This window comes from Chrysoperla carnea, chromosome X, assembly GCF_905475395.1.
Source record: "Chrysoperla carnea chromosome X, inChrCarn1.1, whole genome shotgun sequence".
NCBI lineage: Eukaryota > Metazoa > Arthropoda > Insecta > Neuroptera > Chrysopidae > Chrysoperla > Chrysoperla carnea.
This window is the reverse complement of record NC_058342.1, coordinates 22,285,127-22,305,753: the sequence shown is the minus strand read 5'-3', so window position 1 is coordinate 22,305,753 and position 20,627 is coordinate 22,285,127. Positions and strand designations below refer to the sequence as shown.

At 30.4% G+C, this 20,627-nt stretch overlaps 1 protein-coding gene across 1 annotated transcript; it reads right to left on the bottom strand.

Annotated features, from left to right (window-relative positions):
* Nucleotides 1–1,406: 1,406 nt before the first annotated feature.
* On the bottom strand, nucleotides 1,407–9,841 carry LOC123302701 (signal recognition particle 54 kDa protein). The gene is made up of 8 exons (XM_044885743.1): nucleotides 9,784–9,841; nucleotides 9,468–9,581; nucleotides 8,059–8,235; nucleotides 7,267–7,647; nucleotides 6,459–6,607; nucleotides 5,364–5,625; nucleotides 3,911–4,178; nucleotides 1,407–1,781 (listed from the first exon to the last, which is right to left on the bottom strand). The coding sequence occupies exons 2-8, from the start codon at nucleotides 9,543–9,545 to the stop codon at nucleotides 1,579–1,581; spliced, it is 1,518 nt and encodes a 505-aa protein (XP_044741678.1). The 5' UTR covers nucleotides 9,546–9,581; nucleotides 9,784–9,841; the 3' UTR covers nucleotides 1,407–1,578.
* Between the last annotated feature and the right edge of the window lie 10,786 nt (nucleotides 9,842–20,627).

Genomic DNA, 20,627 nt, shown 5'->3' with positions numbered 1-20,627 from the left:
GGGTGACGTGCAAACTATATGTTGAAGTTAGTTTCAATTTTTTAACACCATGAAGTTAGTCGATCAACGTAATATCATTCACAAACGGACAAGGATAGTAGATAACCGATTAGGTTTTATCTATGAGCACAATAGTTAAGCTTATATAATCGAAATTACAGTTTCCTACAGTTATTTGTTTAGATTATTTAGAAATTATTATATTTGTTATTACCGAAGAAATATAACTTCTAACGCATGTACATAACAACTTCTCTTCCATTTCGGGCGGATTTACCATGAATATATGAAATATATTAAGATATACTAAGTTTAGTCCCAAGTTTATAATGCTTAAAAATATTGATGCTAAGAACAAAATTTTGGTATAGGTGTTCATAAAATCATCTAAAGATTCCATTTCCGGTTGTCTGTCTGTCTGTCGCCACGATAACTCAAAAACGTAAAAAGATGTCATACTGAAATTTTTATAGCGTGCTCAAGACGTAAAAAGTTCGGTCCGAGTTCGTAAATGAGCAACATAGGTCTTCTTGTAAACCGTTAGAAATAGAACAAAATTTTTTATTTAAAAAAGAGATGTTGTGCCTTTTATTGTTCAAGCGTTATTGTTAGTATTTTGACACGTTGACTCCGAATTTGAATGCCACACTTTCAAAAGTCGTAGCATCAATTTTTTTTAAACAATTTTTTGTTATCATAATTTTAGAGGTTCAAAAAAAAATATGGATAGATACATTAATTACGAACCAAACGTATTTTGAATTTTCCAAAAATCTCTATTAAATTCAAAGTTATTGCAAAACGAAACTTTTGATATCCTATATTATTTTTCTAGCCTGTTGTTTCTTGTCCTCGCGAAATCTTCCTTATTCCTTTATCAAATTCAATGATTTACCCCTCATATTAAACCTTATCGTGCTGGCTAATGTCGAAAAAATAACTCACGGTTTAAAAATGTACCGCCTAAGAAAAAACAGGGTAGATATAAATAAAAAGAATCACTTATGTATTATTTCTATACCTTGATTTTAGCCACGAGTACCGCACTACGGAATTTCTCTCGAGTCGAGCTAGTTATCCTTATTTGGAAAATTTTTAACATGCGTAGATAGAATTTGTAATAAGGAGCACCAAGCTTTTCGCAATTTCTTGATTTGTATAAAATAACGTATGTTACAGCCATTTTAGTGTGTCAGTGTTTGTCTAACATTGAATAATGAATACGGCATGAACCGCTGTTTCGGTCGCTGTACTATACGAAATCGCACTGCATATCTTTTTCATGCCTGAAAATTAATCAATTCAAATACAAAATTTGATATTTTAAAAAAAGTTTTGTATTTATTTTTAACAATATATTAAATAAATGATGAAAATTTGAAAATTACAATTGATTTATAAAAAAAAATTTATCTTGAATTTGAAACGAATAGAAAACAGGAATATGAAAATATTTTGTTTTAAAAAATCACGTAATAATTTATAGAGTGATTCTCATCTAATACATACAATTTCACGGAAAATTTACAATTTTAAGAAAAACTAAAACACACAAAGTATGTATAATTTATATAAATATTATTTGCCACTAAATCCACTTAATAAATTTCCTAAACCACCCGTACTGCCAGCTTGTAATTGTCGCATCATATTTTGTAATCCAGACATACCGCCCATCTGTTGTAATACACGTGGGTCCATCATTTTAGCCATTTGTTGATTTAATTTTGCCATTTGTGTAGAGTTTACGTTCTTTGTCATATCGCCACCTTTGAATAAACCTACAAACAATGATAATAAAAATTAAGAACAGTTTGAAGAAAATCATTAGAATAAATAATTTGAAGGAAATCATTATAAACCCAATAAAAATCTTTTGATAATTACATAACAAACGGTCAAAATAATAACTTTTCAACTTTGTTTGTAACTTATTTTCAACTTTGATGTTGAATTTTGTTATAACGTATGTAGACGAAAAATAAGAATAAAATTTTTCGATATCTGCCTTTTCGAAATGTCGCAAGCTAAATAATTAAACAAAATTTTCAATTTTCGATATTTTGAAATTACTCCAAATATCGAGAAGTTTTATTCTTACTTTTCATCTTATGTTGTCAAGTTATAACATAATTCACCATCAAAATTGAAATATATTTTTTTTAAATTTGTGTACCCACTGCCGTGCTCATACACCCTTACTTAGTCGGGCACAACGGGATTTTTATTATTTTCAATAATTTATTAAGGTTTTAACTTTAATTTAAATAGTTTTTTTTTAAACTTCCGCCGACTAGTTTTGAAGAAATCTATGAAAACATATCATCCATCTACCGTTGTCGCATAAGACCAATGTTAAATATGCTTACTTTTGAAGTCATTTACTAATAATAATTTAACCTCCGTTTCTCAGACCACGACTAGCTACTAGCCGGAAGTAATTTTTTCATTTAATTAATTGGGCAACCCCTTCTCAAATTTACAGAATGGATTTAGACTAAATCCAACTTCATATAAAAAAAAAATCAAGGACATCAAAGTTGTGATCTAATTTGCGCCCTCACGGCTAAACAGTGATGTTTACAAAAAAATATTTCAAACAAAATTTGTTTATTTAAGAAACATTTTTCATATTTAAACTTTTGTTCAATCTCTAACGGTTTACGGACCCAAGACCCAATTGACCTATGTTGATCATTTACGAACTCGACCTCACTTTTTTGATGCTGAGTACGCAATAAAAATTTCAGCTTGATATCTCTTTTCATTTTTGAGTTATCGTGTTGGCAGACAGACGGGCAGACAACCGGAAATGGAATAATTAGGTGATTTTATACACACCTATACCAAAAATTTGTTTTTAGCACCAATGTTTTTAACCGTTATAAACTATTGGGTCTAAACTTAGTATACCTTGATATATATTTTACATACCTAGTGTCCAATTTACATCTAGGCATAGGCCTACCACGAGTATGACAGAAAACATACGTTAAGCAATGCATCTAAGAAAGAGGTGTTATAGACATGTGTTGAAGCTTCAATAAGCGTTAAGTTAGTTGTAAGACGCTTGGAGTTGTACTTTGCAATTTCATATAACGTCTATAATACCTCTTACTTAGATGCATTGCTTAACGTACGTACTCTGTCATACTCGTGATAGACGCCTATGCCTAGATGTAAACTGAACGATTTGTACACAAGATTGTACTGCGTATTTTACAGTGCGATTGTACCAGTTTTATCTATTGTAAGTGCTCCAAAAGCTCTGCAATTTTCATAAACTTTAGGGTATTTCAAAGCTTCATTTATTTTACTTGGGTGGAGTGATCCCAATCAGTCCATCCCAAGTGATGATGTCGTTTTACATAGAGGCTTTCACATTCACACAGAATGTATATTCCTGTGAGTTTGGTTTTGTACATATGCTTATTGAGTTTACAATGCCCAATAAGCATCCTCAATCATTCTTCCCCAGTTGTAAATGCTCAAAAACCATTTTCCATGATAAACCTTTTGTTTTTCCATGATCTTGGCTATGTTGGCCCAAGAGAAGTTGGAGCGGTATAACCCATTCCTTTATTTTACTTTTTATTATGTTTTTCGGTGCTCCACGACATTTTTTAGATCGTTTAACGGAGTCCATGCACTCATTTTGGATAATTTGTTAGGTTCTACGATCTCATTAAGTTTTGAGTGTCCGGACACTCAACTAATAATGATTTTGTTATGTTTACTCAGATTTTTTAGTGATCCAATACACTCCAAAACAGTTTTGTAGTTTATATCAGCTGAAAAGCGCTTATAAACAGGGTACTGTTAACTTATTCAACGCTTAAAATCATGGTTTCGATATGGTTCCCGCTTACACATGCCAGACAAGTAGTATGTAATTTGAAGTATTATTTACCTTTAATTCCACCCATTTTCTTGACAACTGCAGCAAACTTAGTATACTGTGTAACTAGATCTTTGACTTCTTTTTCAGATACACCAGCACCTTGAGCTACTCGTGTCACACGTCCTGGTTGTTTACCAAATAATTTCGCTCCGTCTCTATTATTCAATTCACCTTCATTCATACTATCCATAATTGTCATTAATTTCTTTAAACCAGCCATGGAAGCTTGTTCACTTCCTTTTGTCATAAAATCTTGACTAAAACCAGGAATCATACCCTAAAAAATATTAATATTATAATATAGCATATAATACATTTTCTTCAGGTTGGCCACGGAAAAATAACTTTATAATTCACTGATAATTTCAAATATTTTAGAAAATTCATTGATCACAAAATTCACTATGAAGAATTATATAACGAACGAACGCGAGTGATCTTACGAACGTGCGCTCGTTTGTTATTGTAGTTACATCGTGGACCATAATTGCTAATGATGCATAGTTTATCACATTTTCAGGGAGATTTTCTCAGTTCAAAGAATTATCGGGAATAGTCAAGTTTATTATGTACCCCGATGTGATTCTATTTGATAAAATGAACTTGTACTAATTCGACGGGTTGAAAATTGAAGAATTTGAAATGGAACTGATTGATTTCCGATCTAGTTCAATATGGATTCAAATATTTATTGAAACAAACAGAAAGATTGACAAGCAATATAAGTAAAATTAACCTGCAAATTCCGCACTTGAGCCTTAATGATCTTCAATTTTAGTTTTGCTTTGCTATCATAAGGATGGTTATTTGAAAAATACCGAAACGGAGGCTCAAATTGTTATCAAGTTGTAAGTTAATATCGCTTATGAAAGTGGGAAGACACGTGATGAAGTCTGTGTCGAATTTAATGAGCCAAAATCTACGCTTTGTAGAATAATTCAGAACAAAGATAAAATTCAATCACAATGTTTTGATGGACAAGGAAAACTAAAACGTGTACATTTATCAAAATATCCTGAACTTGAACAATGTTTGCTAACATGGGTTTTGCAACTTCGTAACAAAAACGTTAGGGTAAATGGACCGATGATTAATGAAAAGGCATAAAATTTCACCCGACGGCTCGGTATTCATAATTTTTATACAGCAATGATATTGATAATACGTTATTTTATTTAATAATCGCACCTCTATAACTAAAATAACCTGTATTCTGACTTCTATTAATGGAAGGTATCCTCTGTAAATGAGACAGATATTTATTTATACCTGGATATCTGAAACACTGTAAGTGAAATATCTCTACAAGTGAGGCAAAGCAGGTCCCTTGATGTCTGACTTAACCAGGTTACACTATACATCAATAAATATTGCATAAGAAATATAGGGAAATATGACCTAATTAATGGAGCTATATTGCTCAAAAGTGTATTTTTATTGACAAAATAGAATGTATACTAACCATAATTTGTGAGAAAGGTCCCATTTTCATAATATTCTGAAATTGTTCGTACATATCACCTAATGTAAATTGTCCATGTTTTATTTTCTCTAATAATTCCTCGTTATCATCTAAATTTAATTCATTTACTTTGTCAATTAAACCTTCAATATCACCCATACCTAACAATTTACTAACGAACGGTTTTGTTTTGAATGGTTCTAAATCGTCAATGTGTTCACCGGTACCGATAAAGATGATTGGACTTTGTGTCGCTGCCACACTGAAAACAAAAGTAAACTTATTTTAAAACAGAGTTCTCAATGTTTTATACAGAACGTCTTTATACGACTTTAATGCAAAGAAAGACTCTATCTAGTGATAGAAAAAAGTACTATAGGTGTTAGATCGCATAGATAAATAATATTCAACGGAAATGTTGTATATTGCATACCATACATTGACAAAGAAATTTGAAAAAATTCTCTGATTTCGTCTTGAAAACAACAGTTCTCGCATAAGAAAGCAAGGAAAATATTTGTAGTAATTTTTTTTTAGATATAAGCTATCTTTTTCCCCCTATAAAATACGAACCGCCTGCAAAAAATATAGGATTCCATTTGAAAAAATAAAGTTGAGCACTATTTAAGGCAAATCATTTCAACTCTAAATCTAAAATTGCCTTGCTGCTCGTACTACCTTAACCTAGAACCTATTCACCTAAAAATAAAAATAGCTTAACAAGGTGGGCTTGTCACAAGTGGTCTTGCTGTAATAATGACATTCTCAGCTGAGAAAATTGTTTGAAACGACTCTTTCCGTACAAGCGCGTCAATTTTCTCGTCCCTTTTTACGCTAGAGCAACTCAGTACCCAAATCAACCTGAATATCATATACAGTACCAGACTGTTCATTCCTTAAAGCATTCTTAGACATATATTTTTAAATTATTCCAGTACCTGAATCAAGTAAAGCCTGTATTTTTTTGTTTCCCCTCTAATTTTGTTGGTAAAGCGAGAATGACGGGAAATGCGAGTATGTATATCTTTACAAATGTATTTTTCCGAGCATTCAAATTGCAAACTGTTGGCGAAAAACATTTAAAAGTATACTTACGCACTGAGAGCACCACCACCTTTTGCATGTCCATCCAATTTTGTGATAATTACAGAACCAATATCTACTTTATCTTTAAAAGCTAAGGCTTGCGCTTCACAAGCTTGACCAATCGTTGCGTCCATTACGAAAATAATATTATCAGGTTTCTAAACAAATAAAACAAAATCAATATTAGTTTCATATAAGTATGAATTTTTGTTGATTTTGAGTAGAGACATAGTTATTGAAATAAATACCACGATACTCGTTTTTACTTCGAGTATCGTGATATTTATTTCAATAACAATATTAGTTTCAATTAATATTAGTATCAATATTTTTAAGCGTTACAAACTTGGGACTAAATTTATTATACCTTGATATATTTAATATATACATGGTATAAAAATTAATATGTTGAGAAACTGATCGTTTCAGAATTTAAGTAAATGCCTTTTTGCTTGGAGTACAGATCGATCACCTTTCTGCAACGTCAAAAAGTGTATAAAATTTCTGATTTTTTTCTATGATTGATACATAAATCCTGGAAGAAATCCCGGTCAAGAAGCTGTGGGCTTTTTCGTAGGGTCTGGCTTCGCTACAATTCTATAGGGTGAAAGGTTGTTCTGAAGGCGGGCACAGAGGACTCCTTGGTCTAGGTGCTAGAGACTCATTTGCGGTATCCATCTTATGTATTATTATTATTATTTCCCAAGTGGCTCGTCAATTTCACTGAATTTTTCTGCGAGCAGTTTTAACTTCCTCATCACTCCTTGACTTTTTATAAAGTGAACACTGACAGTATTATAACAGTATGGATACTTACAATTGCATTAGAAACTGCCAACATCTCCTCGAATAAAGATTCCTCTTGTTTGTGACGACCACTTGTATCAACAATAATAAATTCAAAGCCCTCTTTTTTAAACATATCAACACCATCTTGAGCGATAACAACTGGATCTACTTCCGTGTAACTACCATAAAATGGTATACGTGCTTTTGTACAATTCTGTTTGACTTGATCGTAAGCGCCAGCACGAAATGTATCAGCACAAACTAAACATGCTTTCCAATTTTTCTTTTGATAATAATATGCTAATTTTGTACAGGTTGTTGTTTTTCCTGAACCTTGTAGACCAACAAACATGATTACGTTTGGTCGACCTTTTACTGGTTGATATGGTTTCACACCTGGATCAACTAACTAAAATAGAAAACAAAATTGAAAAAGTTGTAGATCATATTTCGGTAAAGTATCTTAAAAAATTAGTGGCCTAAAGTATCTTAAAAAATGTGACCTTTCATCCTGTATGAGTGTGCAGAATTTCAAATCAATATTTCTATAATTAACGAAAATATGAAGATGTCTTCATCTTAAATGCGACACACTGTATACTGTACTGTATACTACATTCCAATATATCGATGAAGAATTAGCTCTACGGAATTTAATTCTAGAGACTCAGTATTTTTTATGATTTTCCCTGACCTATGCCCAATCCCTTGAATTTTTCAGAATTTAAAATTCCCTGACATTTCCAGGTCGATTGTCACCCTAAGTTCTGTTACAGAACACTAAGTATGATTTAATTTTAAAATAATTTGCCATGCATACTTTAATGAGTTCCTTGAACACAGCACTTTGGATCATTCGCCGTTTATTGAGTCCACCAGCCATATCCTCGAAATCAATAACAGATCGAACATTTTCTCGTAATTTTTTCACAAGACGTATATTTACATCAGCCTCCAATAAAGCGGAACATATCTCTTTTAGCATTCCATTTAGAACCTAGAAAATCGTTACAATTAGAAGAAAAAAATTTTTATTAGAAAAACAAAATTGTAGCAAATTTGCCACATTACAATTTTCTGAAGCTCTTTTGATGAGTTCTTTTAGATTAATAATATGTAAATAAATTATATGTAAAGAATGAAATTTTTCGAAATATAAAAATTTGATATATGTTTAGAAATACATTTAAAACCGGCTAAAATGACATTGAAGGGACTAGTAAATATGGTCGTTATAAGCGATATTCAAATTTATACAGTGGAACCTCGATAACTCGCAAAAGAAATGCAAAAAATTTCGTGTTAATGAATTTTCGACTTAAAAAGAAATTCGATATATATATCTGATCAATTATAATTAATGGATCGGTAAATTGACCACACTCTCGTCGCTTGGATAAGATCCAAGTAACCAACTCCCCTCATATCATAAAAATTTAATTGTATGTTTTCGGATGTAGTTTAAATAAATAAAGATTAAAAATAATGATTTGGATGGCCTCTATTATAGATGTATGTCTCAGGAACGGAGGTTTATCCCCATTATTATTATTATTATTATAGTAAATCGGGTAAGACTGTTACATTTCGTCGTTAAACCGATTTCGACTTTAGATACATTATTTGAATGACACAAATCACAATCATTTCGTCGAAACCCTTAAAAAATCGCCATTGTCAATAATTTTAATAAAAAAATACTTTTATTAAAACTTTTATGGCGAATAGGAACTAACTTAACGCAAAGAAAACCCAATCGACATACATGTCAATAATTTCCTAAATATTTATGATAAAAATTTCAAATTTTACTAAAATTAACAGAGTAATTTAAAATTTTGTGTTTTGAAGCCAAACTGTATCTCAAATTGAGGTAATTGGATCGAATTAATAAATGTTTTTTTACCATATATGTGAATTTTTACTAAAGATCGGCTTATACGAATGTAAATATCATCATCCTAAATACTTCCATTTTATTTTTATTAACATTTCCAAACATCTACCAAAATTTCACCTGGTATCTATTTATTTTCCTCTTTTCCGAGAGTCTAAGAGCTCATTATCATTGAGATTTCGCAGTTTGATACAAAAACGTCCAGGAAGAATTTATTGACAGATTATTAAAATTAAAACAATAGATTTCATTAGTCAATTACAGCTTTTGTAATAATTTATTAAGAAATTCAAAGACGAAAATAAATTTTAAGTACACAAATTATTAGTTACCTCTTCATTAATAACCGTTGCTTTGCTCAAAGACTGCAAAGCAGTGGTTATTTTTCTGCCCAAATCGGCTAAAACCATCTTGTCACACCTTTTTCACACTTAAATGTTCAAAAACTAAAAAACAAACGAAATTTATTGAACAATCTGTTAAGGCCACATCATTAACCAAAATTTATTTTTTTTGTTTACTTTCTTTAAATAAAATAATTATTAAATTATAAATGATTTTAAATAAGTAAATTAATTAACTGTTTATTAATTTTTTAATTAAATGGAAGTATTATTAATATTTAATTGAAAATATTTTGTAAATCACCTGTACAAAATTGACATATCTTGGTTACATGAAAAAATACAACTCAATTAGAATTACAACTCGTGGAATAATAATAACATCGTAGAGTACGGACATCTAGCATGTTTTTTTAATATTAAAAATAAATAAAATATCATTGACCATAAACATATAGATTGGGACTCCTTGCTACCTCACTTCATTCAAAGAAGCAGTTAGCAGCTGCCTATTTTTTTTATTTTCAATCAATGAGCGCCTAATTCAAATGTGATCTTTAATAGTGTTAAGAAATTAATTTTAACAATTTTTTTAAATATTATATTTGATATTTTTGTTGTAGATCGCTCGATGAAGTGCTAATATAGCACGAAATGTAGAGTGAAATAAAAATTTTCTTATCAACGAAATCATCATGGACACAACACAAGGACTTTTAAACGAGAGAATTGACAAAATTTGTCAAGGAAATGGCAGAAATTGTAGCGTCGCTGGTGTTTCTTTTTCACCGAAGTGAACGTATATAGTCTAATAAATAGGAGTAAAAGGAGCTATAAATAAAAAAATTAATTTAATTACTGATTCAATAATCTTCAAAATTGATTTGAATCTCTATCACGGTGCAAAAGAAACACTACTGACTGCAATTTTTTTTTTGCAGATATCTGGTTACATGAGTATGGTTGGGTAGTGTCCATACAAATAATTTTTATTTGATTCTCAATCATCCTACATTCATTCCAATACAATCACTAAGGATCTTAACCTTATTTCATTATTCCTTGATACGTTTCATATATATAGGGACAAAATTAGGCCTTCTACTGGACTCAAGGGTGGGCGTGGGGGACCATGACGTATGATCCACCTTCCACGGTAGCTGAAGGACTGACTGTTTCAATTATAATTAAATAAAGTAATGTTATAAATTCGTTACCATTAAATTATTGTATTTTATTTATTATACTGATTAGTGTTAGTGATTACTTATTTATATTTAATTATACTTTATACAAGGTGTATCAGATTAAATGGTCCATCATTTAAGGATTGATAAGGTACACCAAAACCAGAAAAAAAAAAGAAAGTAAAAAAAGAAAAGAGTGTTTCAAAAATCAAAAGAATAATGTACATTTTTTGTGTTTTTGCATGACATTATCAGTGGATGCCATCACAGAGTGAACGCAAGGGCCAAAAAACGCTGAAACTCTTTCTAACTACTCGACCCCATTAAAGACTTGACCAAGCCGTGAATAACAGAGTAGACTCCATCACAGGACAAACGCAAAAGACAAAAGTCCCGCAGACTAATTCGACCACATTAAAAGCACTTCCAACGTCGGATCACAGGGTGGACACAATAACAGGGTGAACTAGCTTATTAACTCCTGGCAAACCTTTTTTTTTTAAATCGTTTGTGCACCTAATTTATTGTTTACGCACCTAAAAAGCTTCTAATTTTCACCAAATTCAAGTTGGGCTAGCCATGTTATGGATTTGAAAAATTTTTTTTTATATAAAATTTTGCTCTATCTTGTGAGATACCGCAAAATTTTTTACGAAAATATCTTCAAAGACGAATATTGCCGAACCTATGTTCTTTATACCAAATTCCTTACCTCGGTGTAACCTATCACTCCCTACATTATTAACATTACTATCTGAGCACCCACCGATTAATTATTCCACATAGAGAGCTGAGTCTAAACCTAGATTTTATTTAAAAGAGTAGAATTATTATAGAATTTTTGTTGACTTCGAGTTAAAACATAATTATTGAAATAAATACCACGATACTCGAAATAAAAACTGATACTCGAAATTTTATTTATTATGGTATTTATTTCAATAACTATGTAAAGTTATTGTTAAGTGAAAAGATTCGTTTAGGAATTCAAAAATATGGAAATTTTTCTTTTACGTAATTAAAATTTATTTATTTTGTTACATTCTTTTAAATTATAAACTAGCCACCATAATGTTGTTGCAGTATTACTATTGCTATCAAAGTTGATTTAAGGTCTCCCCTCATGGATACAACTTGCGGTTATTTGCAAAAATCTCATTTTAATTTGAAAATTGAATAATGAAATAAAAAAACATGGTTTGCAACCAAAAGTTGTGTCCCTGAAGGGAGGCTTTTTTTTTCATTTTTTATACAAATATGCTTTCTACGGAAGCTTGAATGGCTCACAATCAATTTATGAGAAGTGGCGCTACATTAGCTTATTTTTAAATGTGTACTACCCACAAGTATAAAACCAACTTTTTAAATCCACTAGTTCACTTTCAAAAAATGCACTTGTGACTTGTGGTATTATGGAAACGAACTTTTTTGAAGATGTCAGTAGGTGATGATTATCCTTTAATTAGATACTACCGAAACTGTCTGGAATTATTAATAATTATTTGCCCGGATTTAATAATAATATGATAATGTTTATAATTTGTCTTATGCAGTTAGTTTAAAATGTTCCTTAGTATTATTTAAAAAAATATAAAGCTTTAATTGTTGATGTTTTTCTTTTGCATCTGCACATTTCTAATTTCTAACCTTTAAAAGTATTATTAAGTGTTTATTATGACGTTTAATTAGAAATCTGCACATGAAAAAATACCAACATCTTCAACAAGGTTCGTTTCCATAATACCACAAGTCACAAGTGCACTTTTTGAAAGTGAACTAGTGGCTTTCTAAAAGTTGGTTTTATACTTGTGGGTAGTACACATTTAAAAAATAAACTAGTGTAGCGCCCCTTTCTCATAAATTGATTGTGAGTCATTCAGGCTTCCGTAGTTTTCATATCAAAATAAATTACATTAATTCTTTTTGACAGAAATACTTTTATTACAAATATCAAACAAAAATGTTTTTTATCGACGATGAATCCATTTATGTTGAAATAAATTACTTTGTTGATTAAATTTTTTATTACAAACATCACATGAAAATGGTTTTTCTCCAGTATGTATCCGTTTATGTTTAATTAAATTACTTTTCTGATTAAATGTTTTATTACAAATATCACACGAAAATGGTTTCTCTCCACTATGAATTAGTTTATGTTTAATTAAATTATTACGAAGACTAAATGTTTTATTACAGATGTTACATGAAAATGTTTTGTCTCCTCTATGAATTAGTTTGTGTGTAACTAAAGCTTGCTTATATTTAAACGTTTTATTACAAATATCACATGAAAATGGTTTTTCATCACTATGGATCCGTTTATGTGTAACTAAAGAACCTTTTTGACTAAATTTTTTATTACAAACATCACATGAAAATGGTTTTTCTCCAGTGTGTACACGTTTATGTTGAACTAAATGAGGACCACGACTAAATGTTCTATTACAAATATCACATGAAAATGATTTTGCTTCACTATGCATCCGTTTATGTGTAATTAAAGAACCTTTTTGACTAAATTTTTTATTACAAATATAACAAGAAAATGGTTTTTCTCCAGTGTGAACACGTTTATGTTGAACTAAATGAGGACCACGACTAAATGTTCTATTACAAATATCACACGAAAACGGTTTTTTTTCGTTATGATCTTGTTGTAATTCTAAATCACTTTCACTCAATATTTCAGTTTTAATAATTAGTTCTGTATGTAATTCTTTTTCACACTTAATATTTTCACAATTAATTGGGTGCAAATGTTTATCATTTTCATGAACAGGTTCATGTTTCACACTGCTGTCTACTTCTAGTATTTCATTTTTAATTCGCCCAACTTCCATTACAACATTTTCATCGAATGTTCCATTTTCAATAATTAATTCTGTATGTAATTCTTTTTCAAGTTTAATATTTTCGTAATTATTTGTGTACAATTGTTTATTTTCATCAAAAAGTTCATGTTTTACACTTACAACACTATCATTGCTGCCTTCGTCTGGTATTCCATTTATAATTCGTCCATCTTCTATCGTAACATTTTCTTCAGTAATAAATAAATGGTTATTTTTAGTAAAAATGAATTATTTGCCATCTTTTTAATATTCAATATTATTTCTAAAACTTATTTATCCAAGATTCAATTTTGCTTTTAAAAATTTAATACAGGTTATGTTAAGCAGTGAAGCTATGGAGTGTAGAGTAGAGATAATACTCCATAAGGTAAGCACTAGCCATAAACCAAAGAGTATAAGATAGAGGAGAGGCTCCCGTTATTGGCAATGTTAAAAAGAGTACACGAGTTTCAACACCTCTAGTGATAACCCATTAAATTGAACTTAAATTTGAAAGATAGCATAGCAGCTTATACTCTTTGCCATGAGAAACATGGAAACTACACAGGGATACTAAACTCCATCAAAGCACACTAACAAGACTAGAACAGAGGAGAGTTAATTCTGGGTTTCGAGTGGGTCCATTTACGTCCGATATTTGTAAGTTCGAATATCTGGATTTGGCGGCGCTGATTATATCTCAAGAGAATATCCACGGCACTTAAATCAATGTTATTATGTAAAATGAATAATAATTGCATGAAGTTCTTACGAGAAAATGAATTTTTTTCTTTAATATCCGATAATCGAATACATTGCTTGAGACCCAGAGATTAACTCTCCCCTTGTCTGGTCTTCTTGGCTCACAAATAATATGTAAGTAATATTCGTTTTGCACCAGGGTAATGGAGCGAGTGTAAGGCTCGAGTTTATGATTTATAAAATATATGACGCATTTATATAATATTTCATTCATATGCTCGTTTTTGTATTTATTTCGTGTAATGAACTTCAGTGCAAAAGGGACACTAACGATGCTAGTGGTATAAATAATTTCTGCCATATCGTTGACAAATTTCCAGTGCGTTATCCGTGGATGAAAACAGGCTAGAGAACTGCTATATAATGAGTAATTTTTTTTTTATTTATAGCCAATTTCATTACAAATATGATATAAAAATAACATAATGAACACAATTAATCTTAATATAATTTTTTGAGCCTGTTTTTTAGACCGTGAGTCTATTTTTCGTCAATAGCCAGCTCGATAAGCTTTAAAATAATGGATAAATCATGGAATTGATAAAGGCATAAGTGTTAATTTGATAGTCTACAGTTGGGATCTAAATAAAATTTCATGCGTGCCATCTGTCGGTTCAATAAAGTTAACACTCGGATATGTAATTTGGTCTTTCCAGAATAAACATAATTCCTTTTTACTAGTCGAATAGAACAGATGTGTTATTTATTTCATCGACAAATCCCTACCAATCCTGCGAATCTCTAACAATAAAAAAGATATCGCCATGTGGCTAGAGAAATATATAAGATTCTCCCGACTAAGGGTAGATGTAGTACGTCATTATATTTTATTAACTTCGACTTACAAAGTCTGCTTTTTGAAATTCGAATTACAGAGCATAAATATGCACTATCAATACCTCACAGGGAAATAATATTTGTTCGAATTATTTCGAGTTACCGCGTATTTAGGGATTCAGTGGAAGGGAATGGCATTTTCGATTTATCGAGAATCTACTGTAATATTAAAATTAAAAATTTAGTAACATTTGATCATATCACAGTATACTTGGTTGGCAGCCATACGATGATACTGTCGTGAGTCGCTTGTGTCTATGGATTGTAGAGGCAAAGGAACACAATCTCTGTGATCCTAAAAATGCATTAAATTAAGATGGCATTGGTGTTACAAAGGACCATGTCTACAGATATATTCATTTACATAAATAAATATTTTTTTGTATTTATTAATGGTTATTTACATAAAAAAAATTATTATTATGAATCTGAAAAACATTAGAAATTTAAAATCATATTGAGCATATAAAGTACTCACTTCTCTGAGAAATTTCGATTGATATGTTATAAATTCTGTATTTAATTGTTTTTCAAGCTTAATATTTTCATAGTTGATTATCGTCAAATTTTTATGAATTTGTTCAGATTCCATATCACTGCTATCTAGTCTTCTAAAACTGTCTTCTAAAACTTCATTTTTAATTGGTCGATGTTCCATTGTAAAATTATCTTCTTGAACTTCTTCAATTCGTTCATTTTCCATTGTAACACCGCTATTTTCTACTATTTCATCTTTAATAATGAGTTCTGTTTTAGGTTGTTTTTCAAGTTTAATATTTTCCTCATTGATTAAAAAATGATTTACATCATCAAATGAATTACTTACCATTTTCGTTATATATTCTATTTCTCAAACTTCCTAATTCCTTTTGTATCAATTTTTGGACAAACTTTTTAACTTTTATTCTATTACGGCGTCATTGGACGTCACTTTTTATTTAGAAGCGTCGATAGGCATTGAAAAGGTTGGTTCACACTCATCAAGGGCTGGTTCACACTCGTATTTTTGACGTATCTATTCCAAAAAAAATGGAGCTATTTCTTGCTACCTATCATCATTTGATGATAAAAAATGCTATTCTTATATTTTTTGGTGACGTTTTCATAATTTGGAGTAGATAATTAGCGTGAATTGAATATTATATATTATATTATTAGAAGTTAGAGCTTTTCTGATTATGTGGGTGAATGAAGGAACGTAATCAAAGGTTTATCCAAAAAACCGCAGACCCGTGCTAACTTGACCCCATTTAAGGCATGACCAACCCGTGGATCACTTTGATTGAGATATGATTTTGATATGAGATTGCATTTAGAATTGTGTTTTTCAAAAAAGAGACGGGCAACAGTCTTTGAATACTTAATAACTTCTTCATTTTTTAATCAATAGACCTTTTTCATGAAAAACAGAAATGCTTTTTGTTAATTTTTTATGAAAATATAGGTTGAGTAGAGCCTGTAACTCGAAAATTACGCATTGTTAACAATAAAAACACTGTCAAAAAAATTGTTAAAAAGTCACAATATTTGAAATAATTTAAAAGGTTTTTTTTGGCTCCGGCAAACAATGAGAATAAAACAGTGTCAACAGTCGTATTAATATATCATTATTATCAACTTTAAATGACGTCAAACCAACCTTCGTGTAACTTCGTGTGTTTCCGTATCGTTTTCGTCAATTTGAATTTTAATGATTTTCATTGTGTTTTTTCGGTCATATGGTTCCAAAAAAAAAACGGGGAAAAAATTAGCCCATTTATCAAGACTTTTACTTTCATTTAAAAAAAAAAAGTGAAAAAGGCCTATTTTAATTTAAGGTAATTATTAGCTAATGACCCGTATGAGTCCACTAAGAATAAATCGTATGGATAAGAGTTTCTAATGATTAATCATGATATGAAGGTAAACAAACACAAATTATTTTTTATAAAAAATAAGGATGATTATAATTTTTAGAAAATAAATCCAGTAAAATTAGGCATTCACGTGACACCAAACACCAATCAAAAAATGCACGTCACGCCAAGCCAAACGCTTTTAATGTTTAAATTTTAATAGAAAGAAGCAGGTTTTCTTACAATTGCCTACAATTTTTATACACAAAAATGATTGTTTGGCAATTTATGATGTAATTCAAGACGCCATGATACTTTACACTATTTTAGAAGTGAATTAGTGAAAAATGTAAAATCATTCTCTTAGTCTGGAAAATATTATAGAGCAACTTTTCAAAGCTCAAGCTCTTTGTCTTTACTTGTACTACAATGTGAATGTAATTGAAAGTAAAATTTGTCAATTTTTAATGCCAAAAATGGTCCTCGAAAAACACTTATTTTTTTGTTAGGTTTTTTGAGTTTGGGAAAGGAAGGCTTGGGAAACTTGTCAAACCGAAAACAAAAAACGCTAGCTTTTTTGTATTGTATTCATCTACATCAACACACTTTTTGTTTTCTGATAAATTTAACATGGCGCTTCCGTAGGTTAATTGGACTATCAGCTTATTATATCTTATTAATGCAGCTCAGACTTTCTGAAAAAAACTTTCTCTTTTGAAAAGAAAAGCTTAAAAACTTTTCGATTTCTTTGTAATACAACCTTTAAAAAATTTAATTTTTTTGTAAAAATGTTTATTTAGTAATACCAAAACAATTTTCTTTTATCACAGAGTTATTAGAAAGTGTTAAGAATATTATGTGTTTGACATATCACAGAACTTTTTTATATGTGCCCAGACACGAAGGCGAACACCAAATAACAACGAAAATAGGTAAATATCAAATATTAATCACTCCAAGCCAATTCGACCATTTGGGTACTTAAATTCTGAAATAAGTTGTAGGTTACTAAGTTTTAAAAATGATTTTCGGGGCTCGTACTCTCACAACACCTGACGAATTTTATATATAATCCGTTCGTTACAGTACGTACGTACAGTATGTGAGAGAGTACATATGTACAATACATATACATTAAGCAATGTGTATAAGAAAGATACTATTATATAGTTTTCTTAAGTATTTCATATACATTATTTCATACACTCAGCTGAATCGTCATTGAAGAGTGAAGATTTTGTGTTCTTTGATCAACACAAAATTTGTCACAGAGGAATAAGTTTATTTTTTGAAAGGTTTTTGACGTGCTGAATACGAATCTGAGTGCAAAATTGGTTCAGAACGTCACGTTTTCGAGAAATTCGACCTTTATATGGGAAAAACTTGTTTTCTTTTAAATTCAGAAATTCAGAGTCATGTTTCATCGATTAATAATTTTTTCTCACAAAAAAATTTACTCCACCAAAAAAAAAAAAAAACCATTCATTCTCCTTTAAAAGTCATTTTGAATCCAAAAAATAGTATAAATAGGAATATATAAATACAGAGTGGCCCAAAAAAATGTGTACACTGGTGAAGTTTCAACGAGATGTACAAAGAGTATTCTGATGATTTACCGACTCCACAAAAGAAAGAGGACTTGACGAAAAGTATTAGTAGTCTAGAAAATTCCTTTTTTTTTTCTGTAGGGACATTTCAAGCACAATATTTATAGAATAAGGAAGGCTACAATCAGTAACATAAAATCAGTTATTGAAAACGAATGTAACCAAATACCAATTAGAACGATTAGGAAAATTTTGAATTTCATAGTTCAGCGTTATTACCTGTGTCTGGACCACAATGGCCACCAATCTGAATACTTTCGATAAATGCACCCTGTATATAAGTAAAATTAATTAACTACCTAAATAATTATACTAACAGTAATTTGCCTCCTTTCGTTGTTTGGTTTTCACCTTCATATTTGGCCATAATATTATAAAAATATTGGGCTTGTTGAGCAGAAATAGGGAGTCTAAGCGCGTTATTAAAATTATTATTGTGCGCATAAAAGCAAACGCGCTACAAACCGAGTAGTATTGCTTAACAAGACTATTGGTTGTGTTTGGCAGAACTGAGCGCTCGATTAATTTTCTACGGCATCCTTATGTATCTAACTTAAAGAAAAAATGAATTGTCTATATATGCAAGAGATGAGTAAATTAACCGAACACTTAATTCGGCCAAACGTAGCCATTATGTAGAGAGCTTAATCATAAATAAAGAACAAATTCTAGATAAAAATTATTAATACATAAATTGGTTTAACATACAGTGGCGGATTTAAGTTCGATGCAACGCTAGGCCCCATTCATTATTGAAATTAAACATCTAATTTGCAAATATTTAGTATTTTCTAATGAATCTTTGTGATAGTGAGAGAAAAATAGTAAATTTCAAATTCACAGTTGATGAAAAACTAAATTGCACTTTTTAAATTTTTGGGGCCCCTCAAATGTTGCCTCCCTAGGCCTGGACCTCAAGGGGCAAAATTCGCCTCTGTTAACAGAAGTTGCCATTTTAAATGTAAAACTAACATCTAAGTTGTGTTTGACTTAAGCTATTTAAATACTTTCGGGCTAATATAGAGCCCTAAACCACTCTTTAAAGCCTTCCACTCGCCAAGGAAAATAAATGGGAAATTTTTTTCGACTTTTTCAACTCTCAGAGCAAAGCAGAAGGATAATAGCTTTTGAGCTAAATTTTCAAAAAGTAAAATGGTTGACAAATGTTAAAGTTATTCAATGTTGACATACCAACATAGAAGATGGCGCACCCGTATATTACTGAAATTATGTTTTAATTTGTTTAATAATTCTATTTTAACGAAATTCTGCGACAGTGATTATATGTGTACATGTACTCAAACCTACTTTCTCCCACTGTTCTTTGTTTTTCTCGGCCGATGCCATTTCAGAAAATTCAGCTCTGTATTTTATAAAAATAGCTAGTCAAACACAAACACTCGTCTCTCTTACTACAGTAAAAAATACGAGGACATATTTCTAATGAGAATAATAATCTAATAATTTTTTAGAATATTCTAGATATGTAAATCATTCAGTTTTTTAACATAGAATTTAAATTCTTAGAATCCGTATTTTTAACAATAAATAATAATTATCAACCATAAATAATACTAAAACCATGTCAAGTTAAATCACTTTCGATACATTTTGATAAAAAAAAGTAATCGATCGGTATCGAATCCGAAAAATAGCTCGTAACTTAATATATCCTGGAATTCTTTGTTGTTAAGAATAATTTGATTATTTACTGAACTGCTTGATTTATAATTTTTTATCAACTATTGAAAGTTGACTCATATTGATGAACCAATGAAAATCATGTGATACACGGCCTGCACAAAGATACCAATTTGAATGTTCCGGTAATGTACTTTAATTCGTTAACTACGATATACGTATATCACACCAGCTACAGGTAATTCAAAACTGACAAAGCCACACGGACTTCACACTATACAATACACACGAATCGAACCGCGTACATTATATATATTTGCCAATAAATGTCAGGACGAGTCATATTTTGCAGTTTATGTTTCAGTTTTTCCTGAAAACATGGATAAAACGACGTTTTCTAATCATGAATCGGAACACTCATTTTATTAAAAAAGTTCAATAATTT

What these genes read in the sequence shown, in the direction of transcription:
- LOC123302701 (XM_044885743.1), bottom strand. Translation starts at nt 9,545, where the DNA reads ATGGTTTTAGCCGATTTGGGCAGAAAAATAACCACTGCTTTGCAGTCT. An exon ending in TGTTCAAGGAACTCATTAAA is followed by an intron (nt 7,648 to 8,058) that starts GTATGCATGGCA and finishes TTTCTATTTTAG; the next exon opens with TTAGTTGATCCAGGTGTGAA. An exon ending in GACCTTTCTCACAAATTATG is followed by an intron (nt 4,179 to 5,363) that starts GTTAGTATACAT and finishes AATATTTTTTAG; the next exon opens with GGTATGATTCCTGGTTTTAG.